Source organism: Lineus longissimus, chromosome 15 (genome assembly GCF_910592395.1).
Source record: "Lineus longissimus chromosome 15, tnLinLong1.2, whole genome shotgun sequence".
Classification (NCBI taxonomy): domain Eukaryota; kingdom Metazoa; phylum Nemertea; class Pilidiophora; order Heteronemertea; family Lineidae; genus Lineus; species Lineus longissimus.
Genome location: NC_088322.1, coordinates 8,826,790 through 8,845,961, shown reverse-complemented (window position 1 = coordinate 8,845,961; position 19,172 = coordinate 8,826,790). Strand labels below are relative to the sequence as shown.

General features: G+C 42.2%; 2 protein-coding genes across 6 annotated transcripts; one reads left to right on the top strand and one right to left on the bottom strand.

Moving 5' to 3' along the window:
* Nucleotides 1-1,546: 1,546 nt before the first annotated feature.
* On the top strand, nucleotides 1,547-13,865 carry LOC135499876 (uncharacterized). 5 transcript variants are annotated; one of them, XM_064790897.1, is made up of 5 exons: nucleotides 1,559-1,680; nucleotides 7,738-7,836; nucleotides 8,717-8,956; nucleotides 9,620-10,701; nucleotides 11,763-13,865. In XM_064790897.1, exons 3-5 carry the CDS (start codon nucleotides 8,717-8,719, stop codon nucleotides 12,055-12,057), a joined length of 1,617 nt encoding a protein of 538 aa, XP_064646967.1. In that variant the 5' UTR covers nucleotides 1,559-1,680; nucleotides 7,738-7,836; the 3' UTR covers nucleotides 12,058-13,865. The 5 variants fall into 5 exon arrangements, with proteins under 5 accessions (XP_064646965.1, XP_064646967.1, XP_064646969.1 ...); XM_064790899.1 differs by lacking the exon at nucleotides 1,559-1,680 and adding an exon at nucleotides 7,111-7,130; XM_064790898.1 differs by lacking the exon at nucleotides 1,559-1,680 and adding an exon at nucleotides 7,550-7,627.
* Nucleotides 13,574-18,822, bottom strand: LOC135499882 (superoxide dismutase [Mn/Fe]-like). The gene is made up of 4 exons (XM_064790907.1): nucleotides 18,404-18,822; nucleotides 17,134-17,222; nucleotides 15,038-15,201; nucleotides 13,574-14,571 (listed from the first exon to the last, which is right to left on the bottom strand). Exons 1-4 carry the CDS (start codon nucleotides 18,749-18,751, stop codon nucleotides 14,273-14,275), a joined length of 900 nt encoding a protein of 299 aa, XP_064646977.1. The 5' UTR covers nucleotides 18,752-18,822; the 3' UTR covers nucleotides 13,574-14,272.
* Between the last annotated feature and the right edge of the window lie 350 nt (nucleotides 18,823-19,172).

Genomic DNA, 19,172 nt, shown 5'->3' with positions numbered 1-19,172 from the left:
TTCGCATTATTACTTCATTATACGTTGATTTGCCTTTGCCGCTTTTGGCCTATAGACACCCGTGAAAGCTGCATCGAGGTTTCCATCAGGTTACATTCTGTTCTTGTGAAGTATTTAATTATTCACAGGACTCTCGGGGGAAGCGATGGATGACACTTATTGAATGTCCGGGCAAAATCACGGTCAAAAACACACTTTTTGGATAACTTTGATTCTTGCCCCCCCCCCGCTAGCTACGCCTCTGCATGTGTATGTCTCCTATGCGAGTTGCCCCCCCCCCCCCCTCCCACTCCCCCATAAATAAAATGCCTACCCACAGATGACCTGATGGGCTGGCAAAAGGCCTAGAAGTAATGGCCCATCTAAACAACTCAAATGTTAATGGGGCTCGTAAACCTTGTTAAATTTTTGTCCGAAATGGCCATTTCTTGACTAAGGAGCGCTACCAGTGTTAAGGAGGCCTAGAGTATGCCAACCTGATGCCAGATCCCGATTCGGTTTTTCTATAAACCCAAGGAACGGCAGCTAAAACAAACATGGCGTCCAGTACTTTTGCTGGACGCATACTAAGATCGTTTTCTGGTGATAATTATTCAAAAACTAGGTTTGCAAACTCCACCAAACTTCTAAGTCTTGTATATTGAAAGTGTTTTAGGAGCTTGAAAACATTTTTAACCATATACACCCTATTATTTCGCGTTGGACGCCACTGGTCGCAACTGGACGCTAAATAGGATGACCCGTCTCGACCGCCACCCAACGTCTGTTTTTTTATACGACCGCGTTCTTCGACGTCCTCTTTCACAAAAACATGTGAGGGAAGTTTGCGCGAGCGCCACCCAACGTCTGTTTTTTTATACGACCGCGTTCTCCGACGTCCTCTTTCACAAAAACATGTGAAGACGTCTATTTGAGGCACGACCGCTTTTTTGCGGTTTTCACGGCCCATACTGAAGAAATGCCAATTCAATGTTACTTGCAATTACATGTGTATATGAAAATGGAAAAAAACACATGAAAATGGCCGGGTTTCCCCAGATAAAATTCTCCAGTCAAGTGCTCTGTGGCTGGGATTGTTTTCATTGGCCAACTCATTTTTCATTCCATGTTGAAAGGTTAACGAGATAACCCAAAACATTATTTTGCCTGCGAGAGAGAGAGAGTTATCGAGAACGTGGATCGAAGTAAAACGTAACACAAGCATAGGGTGTCATCCAAGTGAGGTAAGACTGACATTTTTTCCATCTTTGTTCACTTTAAGGGATTTGGGCTCTGAATCTGTATATGTTCTTTATTGATGTCAGGGCCTGCTTGATCAAAACAGGTTTTTTTTAAACGCTAGCTTGATATGGCGTTATCTCCTTTAGTTACAAGTAGAGTGGCACCTCCCCTTGTTGACACCTCTCTATCATGAATATTATATACATTTTTGTACATGTATATATGAAAATGGAAAAAAACACAATGTCATGAAGATGGCCGGGTTTCCCCAGATAAAATTCTCCAGTCAAGTGCTCTGTGGCTGGGATTGTTTTCATTGGCCAACTCAATTTTCATTCCATGTTGAAACGTTAACGAGATAACCCAAAACATTATTTTGCCTGCGAGAGAGAGAGAGAGTTATCGAGAACGTGGATCGAAGTAAAACGTAACACAAGCATAGGGTGTCATCCAAGTGAGGTAAGACTGACATTTTTTCCATCTTTGTTCACTTTAAGGGATTTGGGCTCTGAATCTCTATATGTTCTTTATTGATGTCAGGGCCTGCTTGATCAAAACAAGCCTTTTTTTAAACACTGGCGTTAACTTGCAACTAAAGGAGATATCGCCATATCAAGTAGAGTGGAACCTCCCCTAGTGGACATCTCTCTATTAAGACATCCTCTCTATAAAGGACACTAGTTTTGGTCGCAAAGTGGTCGTTTTCATTAAGTTTTACCTCTCTGATCAGGACACTTCTCTCTATTAAGGACAGACTTATCGCCAATGAAGTTACCAGCGTCAATGACAAAACGCATTTTGAACAACCGGGCAACTCATTATTTTTGTTTTCTTTAGATTCCGATATCATGCGATACCAGCAAAACCGAAATTCAAGCCCCCGACTGCATATTTTAAATACACAGAGTCAGGGGCTTGAAATGTCTGGCTCTAGTCTAAAAGGCAGTCCCGATTATTTCTTGGTGTTATTTCAAGGCACCGTTGTAGGCCTATATACATGTACTATGTATTATCATTACGGCATGGCACTGTCTTATTTTTCGTTCACGATTCAGTGGCAGGCCCGAGGTGTATTTCTCTATCTCCGAGCTGTTCCCCTACATCATCCCAGTGCCAATTTTCGTTCTTACACGTTTTCATCGCAATGTTCCCATATCCTCAGATTAACCGCGGCCAAGTAGCCTAACTGGTGACTTTTGCTGCGTCCACTGCCAATTGTTAGTGTTTACAAAGGCACGATCGGAAAGAGCTGGGAAATGGAAACAACACTGCGAGACTTTTAGTTATTTTTTATGGCAATACCCCCCCCCTTCCTTTAAATTTACTTTTCGCTGGTTTTTCCCCGGAAGTCTTTGGTGGGCTGTAAAAATGATAAAGTACCTCATCATGACCATTCACTCTTAAAATTACTTAGTAAAATGGCAAGTTTAGTTTTTTTTTATACTCTGGTGGTTCCTACTGCACCGCTGTGAATTCAGCTATTTGAACTATCGAAATAGTAATAGCCTAATTCTTCACCATTTTAAGTTGATAATTTTATTCCTTTTTTCAACCGGAACAACTAATTAATGGTTAGTTTCATTACTTTTTGAAAGAATATCTCAGTTGGTACTAAAAACTACAATATTAGTCGTTTTCACTAATAAATTTTAGGAGCGTTGCTTGTTGTGTTGAAAACATATTGCATCAATCTATTTATTACGATTTGCTCGGATGCAGATTCGCAGTGTTCGACAATGTCACAACCTACATTTAGCACTGGCATACATACGGTCGGGTATTATATAGGCATAATCAACTTCCCGGTTCAACTTCCAGGTCTTTCGAATACAGACCACTTCAATTACCTCGAAATCAGGGCGACTATCTGTACATTGTTTACACGGAAATGAGGTTAAATAAATTTCATGAATTGAATCGCATGAAAAAGATACACTATTTTACTTCTGCAGATTTTTAAAGGTTTTTGAACTTTTAGTTCCGTTTTCCCGACTAAAACGAAAAACGAGAAAGCTGAATGAAAATATATATATATATATATAAACGAGAAAGTTTTGATGCATGGTATTTCCAAGCCATCGTAAAAGACCGCACTCAGATAGCCGAGTTCTTAATTTTTTTGGCTTCCAGATGTCTGATCAAGGTGTAACGTATAGTGTGGAGTTTGAGCGGCGTGGGAAGGAGATCTCTTCTAGAAGGGTCTTCAGTGAACTTGTTGCAGCCATCAAACAAGAGTTCGCGATAACGGGAGATGTAGTTTTGGAGGCAGTTACAAATGATGGCAACGAAATAGAAATATGGGGAGACAGGTTCCTTGAGGACGTCGACAACAAAGCAAGCACGATTGTTGTGTATTCAAATCCACAGGTAAATGATTTTGCTAAGGCGAGAATCACATTTTCTTCCGTTTTGTCAACGCGTGGCGCACGTGAAAATGATTTCTTGGCAGCCCCAACGAGGAGTAACGAACGACGAAATACAAAGTAGGGTATGAAAGCGTATCTTATCGACAAATTTTTAAAATATTCCCCCAAGTCCTCTTACAATTATTTAAAATGATCTTTACGAGTGACGCGAAAATCAAATTGAATGTCACCGCGTGAAACCGTTCCCCTTAACATTGAACTAAACTTGCTATGTTCATGTCATTTCAGAATCCTTGCGCCATATCATTTGGTGCCAAGGAATACCGTCTCGACAGCATTCCGCTATCAGATACCGTCCTCGTTGCAATCGCCAAAGAAGTGGTCATACCAGAATTCAACGTCCCGAACTTCGTCAGGAACCTGATGATGTTCGTCAGCTGTGTTCGACTGACCCATCTACATCTTCTGGCCTCCGGAAATTGTCGCCTTGCGGTCGAAATTGACAGGCTCGGTCGATCTGGGCTGAAACCATTGTCAGATAAATGCGCTATCACGCTGGACCTGTTCGTGTGTACCTGCCGAGATATTTTGGATACGTTCAGGACAGTTTTTGCGCACTGCCTAGACCGTCTTGAGGCGCAAGCCGTCATAAACCTCGTCTGTCTTGTGAAAAAAGCCTCGCTGATGAAAGACAAGTCTGCTGAAATTGTCAAGGACTTAGAAGACCAGATGGTAAAGACAGAAAAACTGCTGGAAGGGACATCAACAAAATGGGTTGATGAGAATGAACAAGTTGAAAGACAAGGCAGGCACATTGAGACCACCAAAGGCCAATTGGAGGTCGTAAAAGAGATGCACGCTCATACTGAAGAGGTGATTGAGAAAGCCAAGAAAGCTAACGAAAAATACAGAACCTTGAATGACGAAGTGAACTTTGTAATACGAGGCTTTTGGAATCTGCGTTACTGGTTTTCGAACGGTGAAACGCCTCCTAACGATACAGGTTATGGAAAATGGGCTGATAGTTGGAAATGTAAAGTTCAGGCAGAGCGAAGTTCTTACCAAGCTACTCATGATAGAAAAGTGGCTGCAGAGGAGGAGCGCCAGCTAAAAAAAGCGCTACAAGAGGCGGAGAAAAGAGGAAGTAAGCTTGCCAAACAAGGTGGTTATCTTGAAAGGGGACTCAAAGCTATTAAAAACGCCCACCTGACCATGCAGTCCATGCACTCGTTTTGGACCAAGATGGAGATGGCCATCGCGCAGCTTACTGACAACGAGCCTTTCATTGAGTGCTTGAGGAAGTCCGATAACCAGGTCATCAAGAAGCTGCTGCGATCGAGGGCCTTCAAGCGACAAGGGATCATCTACATGGCAAGGTAAGTGATTATGATTATTATGCTACATTATTTTTACGTTTATTTTGCCCCTGTACAGTTCTATCGACCACTTGGAGGACGTTTTTCCTGGGAGTCGGTCAGGACTTGCCCTGATGACCCTTTGATTTGACTGTAGAAAATGGGAATTTAGGCTAAAACAAAAAAGGTTTGGTCATGTTTGCCCTTGTCGCTTCAAGCGGGCTTCGTTTATCGACAATAGACCGTGTATGGGCTAGACCTGAATTCACAGAACCCCGAGATGAGAGACAAAATGACATAACGATTCACCGATCTAAGACGATCAACGGTGCGTCGACATATACGCGAATTGATCTGGCCAAATGCAAGGATTTCATCAATGAAATGGCCATACGCTATGTGGACTAATCATTCCGCTTTATTAACATCCAGGGTTTCCTCCAGAGGGGGGGCAAGGGGGGCAGTTGCCCCCCCTAAATTGTCCAAAAACAGGCAAAATTTGTTGTTTTGACCAGGATTTTCTGCAAAATTATGGTTTTGCCCCCCCTTGAATTTATTTCTGGCAGAAACACTGACATCACAGGTGCGGTTTGTTTTCTTCAGAGGTGCATGACCATATGCGATGAATATTTATAATTTGTCTTCCTTTTTGATAGATACGTACATGTAAGGCCATACATAATAATCCTGTCATTTTCCTTAGGTGCGTAGCCATACGAGATATCTCTATCCACTGTGGCAAGGGGATGAGTGCAGTCAAAAACGACATGGAGGAATTCTTGCGTGAAATGCCAAGCAAAGAAGAGGCAAAGACGATTCTGGAGAATAAGGAGTTCGTCAGTAGGCTTGAGGCCCCTCTCACAACAGTCAATCCGACTCCAGCCCCAAGAGTTACGGAAACCGAGCTTTCAGTAACGCCCGAGGAAAGAGAGATTCGCAACTCGTTTCAGCAGCCATCCGGCAATTGGCTGCAGTTTGAACTGTCTACATCAGTTGAGGTTACACATGTATCTGCATCTGGTCCGGTTCCATCTGTGCCTGCTTCTGTGGAGGTTACAGATGAGAGTTTAGGTAACACTCTTGTAAAAGAACTCTATTAAAAAGTGTTTGGAGTGTCATTACGTCTGCCTGGGAAGCACTCTGAGTAACTCCAGAAAGATAACTGTGTGAAGACGGTGTTTGAACCCGTTTGAATTTTCTGCTTTGTCCTGTCTGGGGGCAGCACTCGTGTAAAATAACTCTATTCAGTAACTGGGCAATAGTCAACACAAATTTGAACCCCGTAGAGGTTTTTCAGCGAAGTAAACAACCTTAGTCGGAGGTTTTGCACAATGACAAACACCAGTCATGCCAGTTGGGGTTTTTCATACTCATTACCAAAACACGTCTACGAGGTACATAATTGTGTTGGCCAAAAAAAATTTATAAAGTTTTACAGAAGCTCTTAAACCTTTTCTAAAGAGTGTTCTGTGTAGTCTATGGCATGTTCATGATGTTGTACATTTGCATGTATCCTCGAGCCAATGTCTATCCCATATTCTGACCATTTAAATGTTTGTATATCAAGAATTGGCACGACTTATAAATTGCCAAAGGTGATTTCCCTATCACATAATGCGCTATTGACTATACATGTAATAAACAATTGTCTTGCGTGTTTTTTAAACCGGCAGTTCTCCTTTCATTTCCCTATTTGTCATGACTATTGCATAGACCACAGGGAATGTCTCCGTCATCCCTGGCGCCTCTACTGTTAAAGACCCCCCCCCCCCCCCCCAAGCTGCAACCTGTGAATATGGCTGGTGGGAGTGGACGTACATTATGCTGTTGACTTTGCCAGAGCATCTGCGGTAGCTGTACGGCGCAGATCAATTTCCTGGTATCTGGGCCACCTGGAATATAGGCCAGCGTTATCTAAAGCATTGTCTCGATCCACACATGCAACGTTGTCCGCTTCCCTCTGGGAATTCTCTAGTGGGAATTATCGAGTGGGAGTTCTTCATGGGATTTAATTTTCGCCCTCGACCCTCTAAATTTGAGAAGTTGATTTTGCCTGTAATGGCTGTTGTGTACATACAATCATTAGGTAGATCTGACGGCGGTCGCGAGTCCCCATGTTTAGAAAGCCAAACAAGTTATTCATAGACATCGAAGGCACACTCTGCTACAGTTATTGGCATTACCTAATGTAAGTGCGGTAGAACCATTCTCTGGACTGACAAGCGGTGTCCTCAATGGAGATGATCTATGTCATTATATAGGCCTTTATCTCTGACTTGTAAAATGTGTAGTAGAACCACTCTATCATCGATACTGACAAGAGCTGTGATTGAATGGAAACAGCCAATTCAATTTGGGACCAAAACTAGTGTCCTTAATTTAATAGAGAGGTTGTTCTCATTATAGAGGTAAGAAAACGCTGGTCTCAACTTGCTTATTCGATTCGGACGGGGTAATCAAAGACCCACTGGCCAATCAAACACTGAATATGCAAAATTCTATTATGGTGACCCACATGATGGATGGGCTGATGATCGCCAACCTCGTCCGCAGAACGCGATATTGCAATGCATACTGTGTACTGGTTTCACAGAAAGGGATTCCCCATGACAATATGGGAATGGAAATTCCCAACTGCGCCATCGAAGCAAAAGTTGGAATGGCCAATTTTCGTTTCTTTCCGAGGTATGGTTAGGGCCTACTGTTTATGTCTCGGGAGGCGGAATATTTTGAACACTGTCGCGCTGTTGGTCAACAATACTTACTCTACTGCATTTGATCGTTGGACATTTCAGAAAGGGTGGTAACCAGACCAGACAAGCCAACGCAGATGCTGAACAGACAACATAATCATCATCTTACATGTCAGGGTCATTTAGAAAGAACACCTAAATGTAAGTATGTAGTCACTAAGATTTTCTACTTCTCGATATGCTCTCCTTTCGATCAAAGGCATACGCGTATCTAGCGGGGGGGGGGGGGGGGGCAGGTGAGGGAGATCTCCCCGATCACTATAAAATGTGTTTTTGACCGTGATTAAAAAGCAAGCTACGCCCCTGAATCCTACTCCGTTTGTTCATTAATCCTTTTTAAATTGACCTTATATTTGAAGAACGCCAACAACGCTAGTGTGTGGACTGATATACATGTACATGTACCAATACATGTCCTATCGGCCAAAATGCCAAGTTTTCAGCAAATTCGCGTTATTTATATAAAACTTCAGCTATGGCAATGTTTGAGCCGTCAGAAACACGACGAAAATACCATGATGATCATGAAGACGACATATCATGAAAGCAACAAAACGTCAGTGTTGGTTTTTACGGGAAAAATTATCTTCGCATATCATTTTAACGAGGATAATTCCCTCCCGTTTCTTTGATAGTCATGGCCATTTTAAAATGACCTTCACAACGTACCGTATACTATTAAAAGATCATGGTAGGATACATGTATTAAATAATTTGTGTTATTTTGTCAATTTTTACTATCAACTTGAACCAATGTCCATGATAATTTGAATGAAAAAAAAATGAATTAGTCGTCATGGCAAAATTGATAGTGCCTACGCTCATCTGAACATAGCCGTCGGTACGCCTATATCAACGCAAGCCATCTCTTCATCTAGCTATTTTTCAAAATGCGAAATGTTACAATAGAAAACCATTGCTGCTTTTGACCTGCCATAATTATTTAATCAGTTAGTCGACCAGCCTTGCATTATGACGATAAGATACATTCATAACATATTTTTAAAATTATCTTTTATAGATGTCTGATCAGGGGAAGACGTATAGCGTCGAGTTTGAGAGACGAGGGAAAGAGATCGTCTTAGCTAATGGAACATTCAAGGAACTGGTGGAGGCAGTTAAGCGCGAGTTCCAGATTACCTGTGAAGTAGTATTAGATGCAGTTCGGCCAGATGGCAGCGAATGTGAAATCTGGGGTGACAAGTTCCTGGAGGACTTCGACAATTCAACATGCAAAATTGTTGTGCACTCCAATGCACAAGTAAGTACGGTAAACGTTTCTCCATATTCGATGATTTGTCCATAAAAGATTGGGGCGAGCGGGGGCGGGGGGGGGGGCGTTTTCTAGAATAAAACAAGGGCAACTAAAGGTCAACCAGTTTTGAAAATGTATTTCAGCTAACATGGCTAAGTGTCTTTTCCCAATCATTTCCAAATATATATCCCCAAATGGGTATGTTCCCCGGGGTTGTTCGCAACCCTAATCCACCTTGATTTGCCTGTGCAGAGTCTTTCACTTGATTAATTTAAGTATTGAAAGACTCTGCTCTTACGTGAAGGCCTCAAAGCAGGAGTTTTTAAAAACATCCCGAATGCTTCTGGTCTTCTTCTCTGTTCTCAGATGGATTTGCCTGTGTTGGTCGTAGTTTTCATTGTCCAACACATTTGACCATCATGGTCTGTGAGCGTCTTGTCCTGGATAAGTTGAGGTCCTGATCATGATGGTTAGAATCCCTACCCCTTCGTAGCTGCTATTGTTTGAGACAAAACTCATAAGCATTACTAGTTCCGAATGTATGGTGCAGCAGCTAGATATGGTATGTAGTGGCAAGTTCATTCAAAGTGAGATTATGGTGACCTCGAACTACGGACACAAGAGGTTCTTGAAAGATTCTGATAGAACACACTGCATTTATCATTGCAGAATCCTTGCGCCATTTCATTTGGAACGAAGGAGTACAGCCTCGACGCCATCCCACAGTCGGATTCAATTCTCATAACCATCGCCAAGGAAGTGGTAATCCCGGAATTCAACGTACCAAGCTTCGTGGAAAACCTGAAAATGTTTGTCAGCTGTGTTCGCCTGACGCACTTTCACCTTCTAGCGTCCGGGAACAACAAACTTGCAATGGACCTCCACAAACTGGGGCGTGCAGGGCTGAAGCCGTTGTCAGATAAATGTACCATTACCCTTGATCTATTCACCAGTACATGTCGATCAATATTGGAAACGTTCAGAACGGTCTTCGCTCATTGTTTAGAAGGACTTGAGAAGCAGGCCATCATCAACCTAGAATGCCTTGGTCGCAAAGCCTCTTTGATGAAAGATAAGACAGCGGAGATTATCAAGGACTTGGAATATCAAATAACAAATACGGAGGAGCTGTTGGAAAACACTGGACATGAGTGGGTCCATGAAAGTAATAAGGTTGAAGAAAAGGATCAGGAGATGGATCGTACCAATGAGAAGTTGGATGATCTTCATGAGCTGAATGACATAGCTCAATCTACCCTTAATGAGGCTGAAATGGCTGGTGAAACTTACAGAACCATGACAAGAGAAATCAACTTTCTGAAATACGGCTTTTGGTGTATTCGTTATGCGTTCAATAAAACACCTCAAGTCGGTTCTGATTATTACAACTGGGTTCGGAGCTGGAACCATAATGTCCAAGCACAAGAAGAAGCAAAAGAAGCGAGGTCTTCTTTGAAGACTGTTGCTGCAGAGCAGAAGAGGGAAGAGAAAAAACTTCAGAAGACGGAAAAGGAACGAAATGACCTGGCCAAGCAGGGTGAATATCTTGCAAAAGGGCTAGAAGCTATTAAGAATGCTTACCTGACCATGCAAGCTATGCACACGTTCTGGAGAAAGATGGAGATGGCCATCGCGCAGCTTACTGACAACGAGCCTTTTATTGAGTGCTTGAAGAAGTCCGATAACCAGGTCATCAAGAAGCTGTTGCGATCGAGGGCCTTCAAGCGACAAGGGATCATCTACATGGCAAGGTAAGCTCTTTAAATTTGCCCTTTGGAATTAAATGTTTAGCTGTCAACAATATATATTTCCCACCATCCTACAGTTTCAACCATGCCCAGCCTTTGGCAACATGTGTGCTAAGCCATGGGGTTGTATCCTGATCTACAGCCTGGTAAGGCGAATGATGCTCCATTCTTTTAATCAAACAATCCTGGAGCTACGGGAGCTCCACAGTGCGCCGTTGTCTGCAACTAATGTGCATCTACCCGTTCTGTTCATAATAAAGTCCCCACAGTCTGTCTAATTAAGCTTATATTTAGTGTCCGGCTTTGAGCTGGAGACTTCTATATTAGTAGGGATTCTTCTCCCCAGAAAATTTTTCCGGCACACTCTCGTCCCAGGTGGACGTGGCGTATGCACGTACATAATGGAATGCACTGTAAATGGTATCTAGATTCAACCTTGTCCGCGAACTGAACATACAGTCTGGGTTCCAGGGTGATGTCACGTATGAAAATACACAGAGGTATGCATGTGAAACGGCATAGAACTCGCCGCTTACAGCAATACCAATAAAGGAAATTCTTCTGAAAATGTTCGTTCCCTTGCTTCCGATTGTCTCGTATTGTAATATTTCTGCGCCTGGGATTGAAATTCGATCAGCCCTTATTTTATACCGCTATTCGATCAGTTGTTTCGCCACAAATCATAGCTAAAAATCATAGCCTGGTACCGCTGGCCATCTTCAGATGGCAAGGTGTTGATACCCCGGGGAATTCCTTGATCAACATCGTCCCCGGTGGAAGATGCGTATGGAAATAGACTGAGCAATACATGTAAAGAATTGAACGGCACGAGGATACCGCGTGTGTTTCATACATGGCATTCACGTCGTTCGTGTCATTCTTCTTCGCTATCTTCCAAGTTTCATGCAAATTTCTCGCGTTCCCAATAATGGCACCCCCCCCCCCCCAAAGCCGTAGACTCTAGAGTCTGGCAAGACTCAACTGACAATTCTAATTTGTTTTGCATTTATATTTTGTTATTGCATTCTAAAAGTACATTTTAGATGAAATTGTTTTTCATTCAGGTGCGTAGCCATACGTGATATATCCATTTCCTGTGGGAAGGGAATGAGCACGGTCAAAGCTGGAATGGAGGCGTTCTTGCGGGAAACGCCTAACAAATCAGAAGCACAGAGGATGCTTGAGGATGAAGCGTTCGTCAGACGATTAGAGTTGAACAGTGGACCAGTCGATCCGAGTGCGACTGGTACAGATATTGCGGGTGCCATAACGACGGAGGAGAGGGAGATTCGTCACTCTTTCCAGCAACCTGCAGAAAATTGGCTGCAGTTTGGACTGCCGGTTGAGGTGTCAAACTAAAGTCTAGACGGCAATGACGTATTGTAATTAACGTGCAGTTACATTTTACTGCGTGTGTGCGGTTCAAGGACACTAGTTCGAGCCATTTTTTATATTTTATTTCGAAAAGAAAATAGTACTGCCGGTGTAGAAGTAGAAAATGTACCCTGAAAAAGTATGTCTGGCATATTATATTCTGAAGGATTGTGGTATGTTTCTATAGAGGCCATGACTGTTAAAAGCTCAGAGATTAACGCCTGAAGTGGAATCCTTTTTTTCCTTGGACATTCTATCCTGGGACATTTCAAACGTCTACACTAGGTTTATAACTAGAAATGTTGTCTCTTTGCATGTATTTACTTTATTGTTTGTGGATAAGAGTTCTAAAATTTAGAATCGTAGATAAGCATGTCATGACCGCAGCTACTAGGAACTTATATATTTGTAATACTCCAATTGGAGTGACCACGAAAACCTCCCAAAAAGGCCCCAAAAGTTGTTACTCTCCGAAATCCCGCTTATGATTAATGCCTCGTCGGGATCAGCTGTAAAGTTTACTCATACAGGGCAGAGACATGTATTCATCCACAAAGTCACATAGAACTTATCAAAATGTCAAGTTGTGGTAAATACATGGCTGGAATGGACCAAAGTGGAATTAATTCTCAATCTATGGTTGATTCTTAATCTACAGAGTCGGGCCATCACAGAAATATGCTTTGATAACATATTTAAGAAAATGTGGTCTCACTGGTCAGTTTAGAACTTGTACTTTGACAGGGCCATATCAATGCGCCAGTGACGTTTTGATGGATATGGTGTACGGAAATATTTTTTTCTCAGGCAATCGGTATTGGAATTTTTAAAAACTTTATTATGCTATTGGTAAAGGGTTCTTCTTGACACATATGAAATTTTGTGCAGATTGATTGGTCCAAGGTGTACTTTTTTTACCAAAACGTATGCACAACAATGTACACGTAATGTACATAGGTTTTAATAGAGGACTCTGGCCTACAATGTAGATGCTACAGCTTGGCGTCCGGTATTCTTTTGTGCACCTTTTTCAGTTATTGCAAAGATGCTGTGGTTGTTAATCAACAGTGTCCTGGTTTTTAGTTCGCAAGGTGTTTATGTCGGCCATGTTTCATGATGTCACATGTACGTGCATGGTTCAATATGGAAACCACATGTTCATAAATACTCTGAGCGAATCAGCGTTTGCAGTTGGGATATTTGACATGCACGATGTAACAATCCGAGTAGTGTACGAAATCGAATTGGCATACATATATAGACATTTACATCAAACATGGCAGACAACACCGATCGTCTTATTTGCCCATCGTTCCGTGCTGCCATATGCGAGACGATCGGGTACAAATCTAGACCTATATCCGAACAAAACCACTACTGGATGTTTCAATTACGATGCAACCTATCCCCTGACACCAATAACCACCCCACCGGATCTCGTTTTTTTCCCGCAGTGCAAAAACTGGACCATGGAGGGCGTGTATTTTTTGGATTCGGGATGAGGATAAATAAAACAGTGGCATTCTTGTTATTTTTATTTGTTTGTATAATATATGCAATTTACATTGTTGATGTTCCTTGATATAGCAAATTAGACCACTCGCATCTGATTAGTGAAAATGACAGGATATTATCCTTATCTGCTTTTCAAGCTGTAAATAAATTTGACCGCATGCAAGTCATTTTTAAATGTTTTGCTTAGGGTGTGCGTTTTAACTGTTCGCCTTCGGTAGACAAAATGTTAGACATACATGTCAGGCTTAGTTTTGTTGAATAAAGCATGTATTAACAAAGTTAAGACGTCCGATTGTGTGTTCGGTGTTCAACAGAAACGGAGTGTAGGTTTTTCAAGCCCTACATCCTTCATTAAAAGATTCGCACTGAAGCTCAATATTTCCAATTTCCTAAATACGCACAGAATACATTCGATACGTACAATGTATATACATGCAGTCGTTTTGGCGAGAGAGAGTTTGGTACATGTATATGGGGACGTTGCCAAACACAAGCAAACATGTTTCGAATTGTACATGTTTGGACATGCATGTTCATTTCTTGAAAACATGTTTAATGTTGGTGTAAGTGGCGCACACATCCCATCATCCGACTTCCTGAATGCTGCCCTGTAAACATGGGTGTGGAAGGAAAATATAAAAAATGCTTTCAGTCTAATAGTCTAATAGTCTAATAGTCTAATAGTCTAAAGTTCACCATGTCTTTTCCCTGCTTTTCTCTCTTCCTTGTCTTTATTGTCCTTGCTGCCCTCCGTAACCCACCATTCATCAAGCTTGGATACCTGAACCCAGTCTACAACCATCCACCAGTCAGCAACATACTTTTGACGGATATTTTGATGCTTGAGGTAGTATGCATGTTCCCAGACATCGATGACGAGTATGGGTCGGAGGCCGTCTGAAATGGGGGAGTCCTGGTTTGCTGTTGTCGTGATGACGAGGGTTGAGCCTTTGGGAGTGGATTTCCGAGACAACCACACGTAGCCTGAAGATCGGATTGCTGATATTGAGTGCATAGGATATTTAAGGATGATGTATGACAGGTTAGTTAAGAAACTCCATGAAATGTGCCTCCGAAACGACTGGTGTTAATACAAATTATTTTCAGGATAAATTGGTTGACGTTCCGAAGAGCGAGATGGGCGGTTCATTTATGCACCACACATGTCGGAAGCGGGGAATGTATTTTAGGCGGACATGAGTTATACAGGTTAAGTGTAGAAGTAAAAAATGTCCCCCTCGAAAAATATCCGGCCATATTTTATTCTGACGGATTGTAGTAGTTCTTAAGGGCATTTCAACTTCCACGCCGGCTGTATACAGAAGAGGGAAGCGTGTGGTGCCTATTGTTTAGTTTCTGGCATCATGCAGCTTACTAAGTATATTTCATGTGACTCTTATATTGGATGCCTCGCCAACCAACATTACACCGTGCTAATTCAACAACTGACCTGATCCGAAAAGCGCCAATGCCTTTCCGGTAAATTCCTCTTTGAACGATTCATACGTTCCGAACGCTTCATTCATGTCATCTGCGAGTTTTCCCTCAGGGAACCGCTCCTTCTTGCCAGGGTTGGGCGACATGATCGCCCAGTAAATGTTGTGGTTTACAAATCTGAAATACACGTGCTGAATTGTTAACAGGGGTTCATAAATGTTGGTGGTGGTGGGGGGGGGGGGTACATGTAGTTTTAGCACAAAAGGTTATACTCGAGCTCGATCAGTCAGTGGTAGAGAGCCGTCCGCAGTCAAGCCCCGACTCTCTTTCTTAGACCATTCACCGTGCGGGATTGATCGAATCCATCCTGCAAGTAGACTAGCATATCATGCTCTGACTGACCTTATCATCTTAATCTGATCGCAATATATATATTGTTCTAAAGTTAATTTTCAGGCAATCAACGAAAACATTCACCTTGACGTTTTTAGCTCACCTCTTAGCAGAGGTGAGCTTATCCCATACCGTGGCGTCCGTCGTCCGTCGTCGTCGTCGTCGTCGTCGTCGTCCGTCGTCCGTTAGCAGGGCACGTTTCGTAACTGTTAGGGCTATTGAGTTGAAACTTGGTACACATGTACCCTTATGTAATGACACCTTGGAGACCAAGTTTCGGTCCGATTCGTTTCATGGTTTGGCCACCAGGGGGCCAAATGTTAAAAGTGAAAATATGCAATATCTCCCTTAATAGTAGTCGGGAAATTTTGAAAAAAATATGGTAGGTACTTCTAGCAAAGGTGCATCATATATCCTCCGGGTTTTTGATTTGACCTCCTTTTCAAGGTCACAGAGGTCAAATGGTGTAAATTGGCCGTTAGGATGTAACGATGGCACGTTTCTAAACTGCAATGACTATTGATACCAAATTTGGTGCACATTTACCCCTTAGTCAGGTGATCTCAGGGACCAAAGTTTGGTCTAATATGATTCACCACTTGACCACCAGGGGGCAAAATCTAAAAACCTTAAAAATGTGATTATTCCTTAACTTCTTGCCCGATTGCCAACAATTTGATATCATGGGTACATCTAACCACCATACAGTATATGTCACACAGGTTTTCAATTTGACTTTCTTGTCAAGGTCACAGAGGTCAAATGGCATAAATTCGCCGTCAGGCCGTAACTATGGCACGTTTCTTAACTGCAATGACTATTGATCACAAATTAAGTACACATGTACCCCTTGGTCAGGTGATCTCAGGTACCGAAGTTTGGTGCGATCTGATTTGCCGTTTGGCCTCCAGGGAGGGGGCCAAATCCTAAATTCTTCAAAATGCCATTATTCCTAGTAATGACTTGCCCGATTGGCACCAATTTTATATCATAGGTAGATCTAATTCTAACAACCATTCAATGTGTCACCCGGGTCTTCTTTGATTTGACCTACTTTTCAAGGTCACAGAGGTCGAATGTACTGTAAATTGGCCATTTTGGGGAAATTGTAATTGCTTGGACCTACATCAAACCTAACACTACATGACACAATACCATGCTCTTTATCCATCTTTCCTCCACATGAGGTGAGCACAATGGCCCTGGCCATTTCATTAAAAATGTCATCACTTTCCTTAAAAGTTATAAATTGGACCGCTGGGTGAAGTGCCGCCAAAACTTCAAACTTTGGTCCCACATGTCACTTACGCTTCTAGCATTCACTTTAGATTATTTACCTGTAGTGTAACCCGTTGGGAGTTCAAGCATACTTCAACTTATATACTCTAGTTTCTCACTCCTAACGTCCAGCCTGATCTCTACGGAGTGCACATTTCTAGGCCGGTAATGGGATAATTTTCAGACCTTCTATATTGCCATTGACGCTGCTGGTCAATCAAGTATAGGCCTGAAGAAACTCACTCCCGTCGTGGGCCTACCAAAATGTGAACATACACTGGCTTACTATAGTGGACGTCAGGCGTGCGAAACTAGAGTATATGTTTAGTATTAGTATATCCATTTTATAATTTTGTACATACGCTTTGTGTATCAAAAATGTACATGTCAAAATATTTAGCTTGAAACCCCCATCTTGGGTCCCTTCGTTGTACATACCCCCCGCCATTGTTTATGATAGACTTCCTATGATCAAGGGGAACTTCTTCAATATGCTGCAGAATGTGTACCAGATTTTTGTTGAATTCCTACAAATGAAAGAAATTAAGACAAAGTGAAGTCATATTCATGGGAACCTCGCCTGTGGTCACCTCCCTTATAAGGACACCCTCGAGGAGACTAGTTTTGGCCCAAAATTGATTGCCGCTATTCAATGTGATCTGTCTAATCAGGACACCTTTCTATTAGGGACAGTACTTGTCAATCCCGAAGGTGTACGTAATTATTTAATCGACAAATGCTATATCGTATATTCTTTATAGTTTGAAGGCTGCTCCGGTCGAAAATTGTAATAAAATGCTTTAATCTAAAGCCTTCACAAGACTCTTGTGTGATTCTCGATCTTGTATAAAGACTCACAGCTAAGAATCAATCTTAAAAGAATATTGTATTGATTGTACTTTTAAGAATATTGTATTGATTGTACTCTTCGCGTAAAGTAAGGTATTCCTATTAATCTTCCATGAATACGATCGAAATGTTCGATCTGGATGCTTGTTGTACGATTAGTCTAATGACAGAATATTTATGCACCTAACCTCACGTATATTCCCAGAGCCTGCCGAACAACATCATCAACTTTTGAGAGTGGCAATGTTTTTAAAACCCTACAGTAGGCCTGCTATTAAACACATTGTCAACATGGTCAATATAAGATTGAATTTACCTGCGGTCAAAAAGACACATTCATATTAACGCAAATGCAAATGCAATGGCAATACAATGCAAACACAATCAATTCAAATAGAAAATTCCATATTTCTATGCTCAAGAAAATTGCACTGTCATGTGTGCACAATTGATGACCTCACAATGTCAACATGAAACTTGTGGCATTATTAGGATATGTGCTGGTCGCAGGCCATTACGGGACTGTACTGTGTGATGTCGTTGATACCATCAGAGTCAAGACTGATGCCATAAAGACCCGCTGCCATGGACGACTGGCGTCAGTTGGTAGGCCTAGTAGTGTGAAGTTTACATTTATATGCCTGCTGTATGTGCACTTCACAACCGTGCCAATGATGGTTTGCGAAAATACTCTGCGGTCATTTTGCCATCCCCGTTTCACGGGCGACTGAAGTCTACTAGGACATACAAGTGACGGTACGCAAACTCATACTTATTCAAGCAATTTACTTCGTTGTCTATGTCGTCCAATGTTCATCATATTTTGAGGCTTTCACTGACTCGATGTAGTATAACTTACGCTGCATTCTATAATCCAGTCCTCCAAGACCGCGTTCAGTTTGGTAGTGTAACTTTTGTGATGGCCCTGATGATGTACTTTCAGTGTTGCCGCATCGATGAATGGCTCCAGATCATCCAAGGCGTACGGCAATGGTGGCAAATCGAACCGACACAACGGACTAAATAGACTGCTATAAGCTGCCTCGGTTGAATTGACTGTTCTGATGAGAATTGTTGCAAAAATCCCTAATATTATACCGTGTAAGTAAAAATATGCCATGTTGCTGTTTTGGGGAACACCCTGTCCTTTGATGACGTGTGCCTGGGAATTCCTGTTTATCATGCAGAAAAACGATAACTTTGCCATCTGTCGTCAACTTGATGAACTGCAAGATTGTCTGGCTCCATCTGGGAAGTTCCAATTCACCGTCGCGTGGTGCGGCTCATTATCACAATACAACTTCGGAAGCGAGGAGCGCCCAGTTTTTTGGTGGGAATAATGTGGCGCAAGATGTGTTCAAAGAGAGTAAGCGGGTTAACTTTACTCTCTATGACCGTGCTAAGGGTGGGGAAGGGTGGGGGATGGGTTGTGCAATCACTGTCCTATAATCACAGATTTATTATATCTTTATTACTGCATTAGGGGCAAGAAACTTCAACTGTCTTATTATCCGGGATCCACGGGATCTCACTTTAGGCACAGGGTTTTTTTTTGGGGGGGGGGGGGGGCAACCTGCTGCGTGTTCTCGCTTCAAAAAGCTTCATTCAATTACGACTTGATTCTCAAA

Excerpts from the sequence above, each read along its gene's own strand:
- LOC135499876 (XM_064790895.1), top strand. The coding sequence starts at position 3,352 with ATGTCTGATCAAGGTGTAACGTATAGTGTGGAGTTTGAGCGGCGTGGG. Across the intron at positions 3,589-3,875 it reads TTGTGTATTCAAATCCACAG|AATCCTTGCGCCATATCATT; the intron begins GTAAATGATTTT and ends ATGTCATTTCAG. Across the intron at positions 4,964-5,645 it reads GGGATCATCTACATGGCAAG|GTGCGTAGCCATACGAGATA; the intron begins GTAAGTGATTAT and ends CATTTTCCTTAG.
- LOC135499882 (XM_064790907.1), bottom strand. The coding sequence starts at position 18,751 with ATGGCAAAGTTATCGTTTTTCTGCATGATAAACAGGAATTCCCAGGCA. Across the intron at positions 17,223-18,403 it reads ACTGGATTATAGAATGCAGC|GAATTCAACAAAAATCTGGT; the intron begins GTAAGTTATACT and ends TTTCATTTGTAG. Across the intron at positions 14,572-15,037 it reads ATTGGCGCTTTTCGGATCAG|GCTACGTGTGGTTGTCTCGG; the intron begins GTCAGTTGTTGA and ends TCCGATCTTCAG.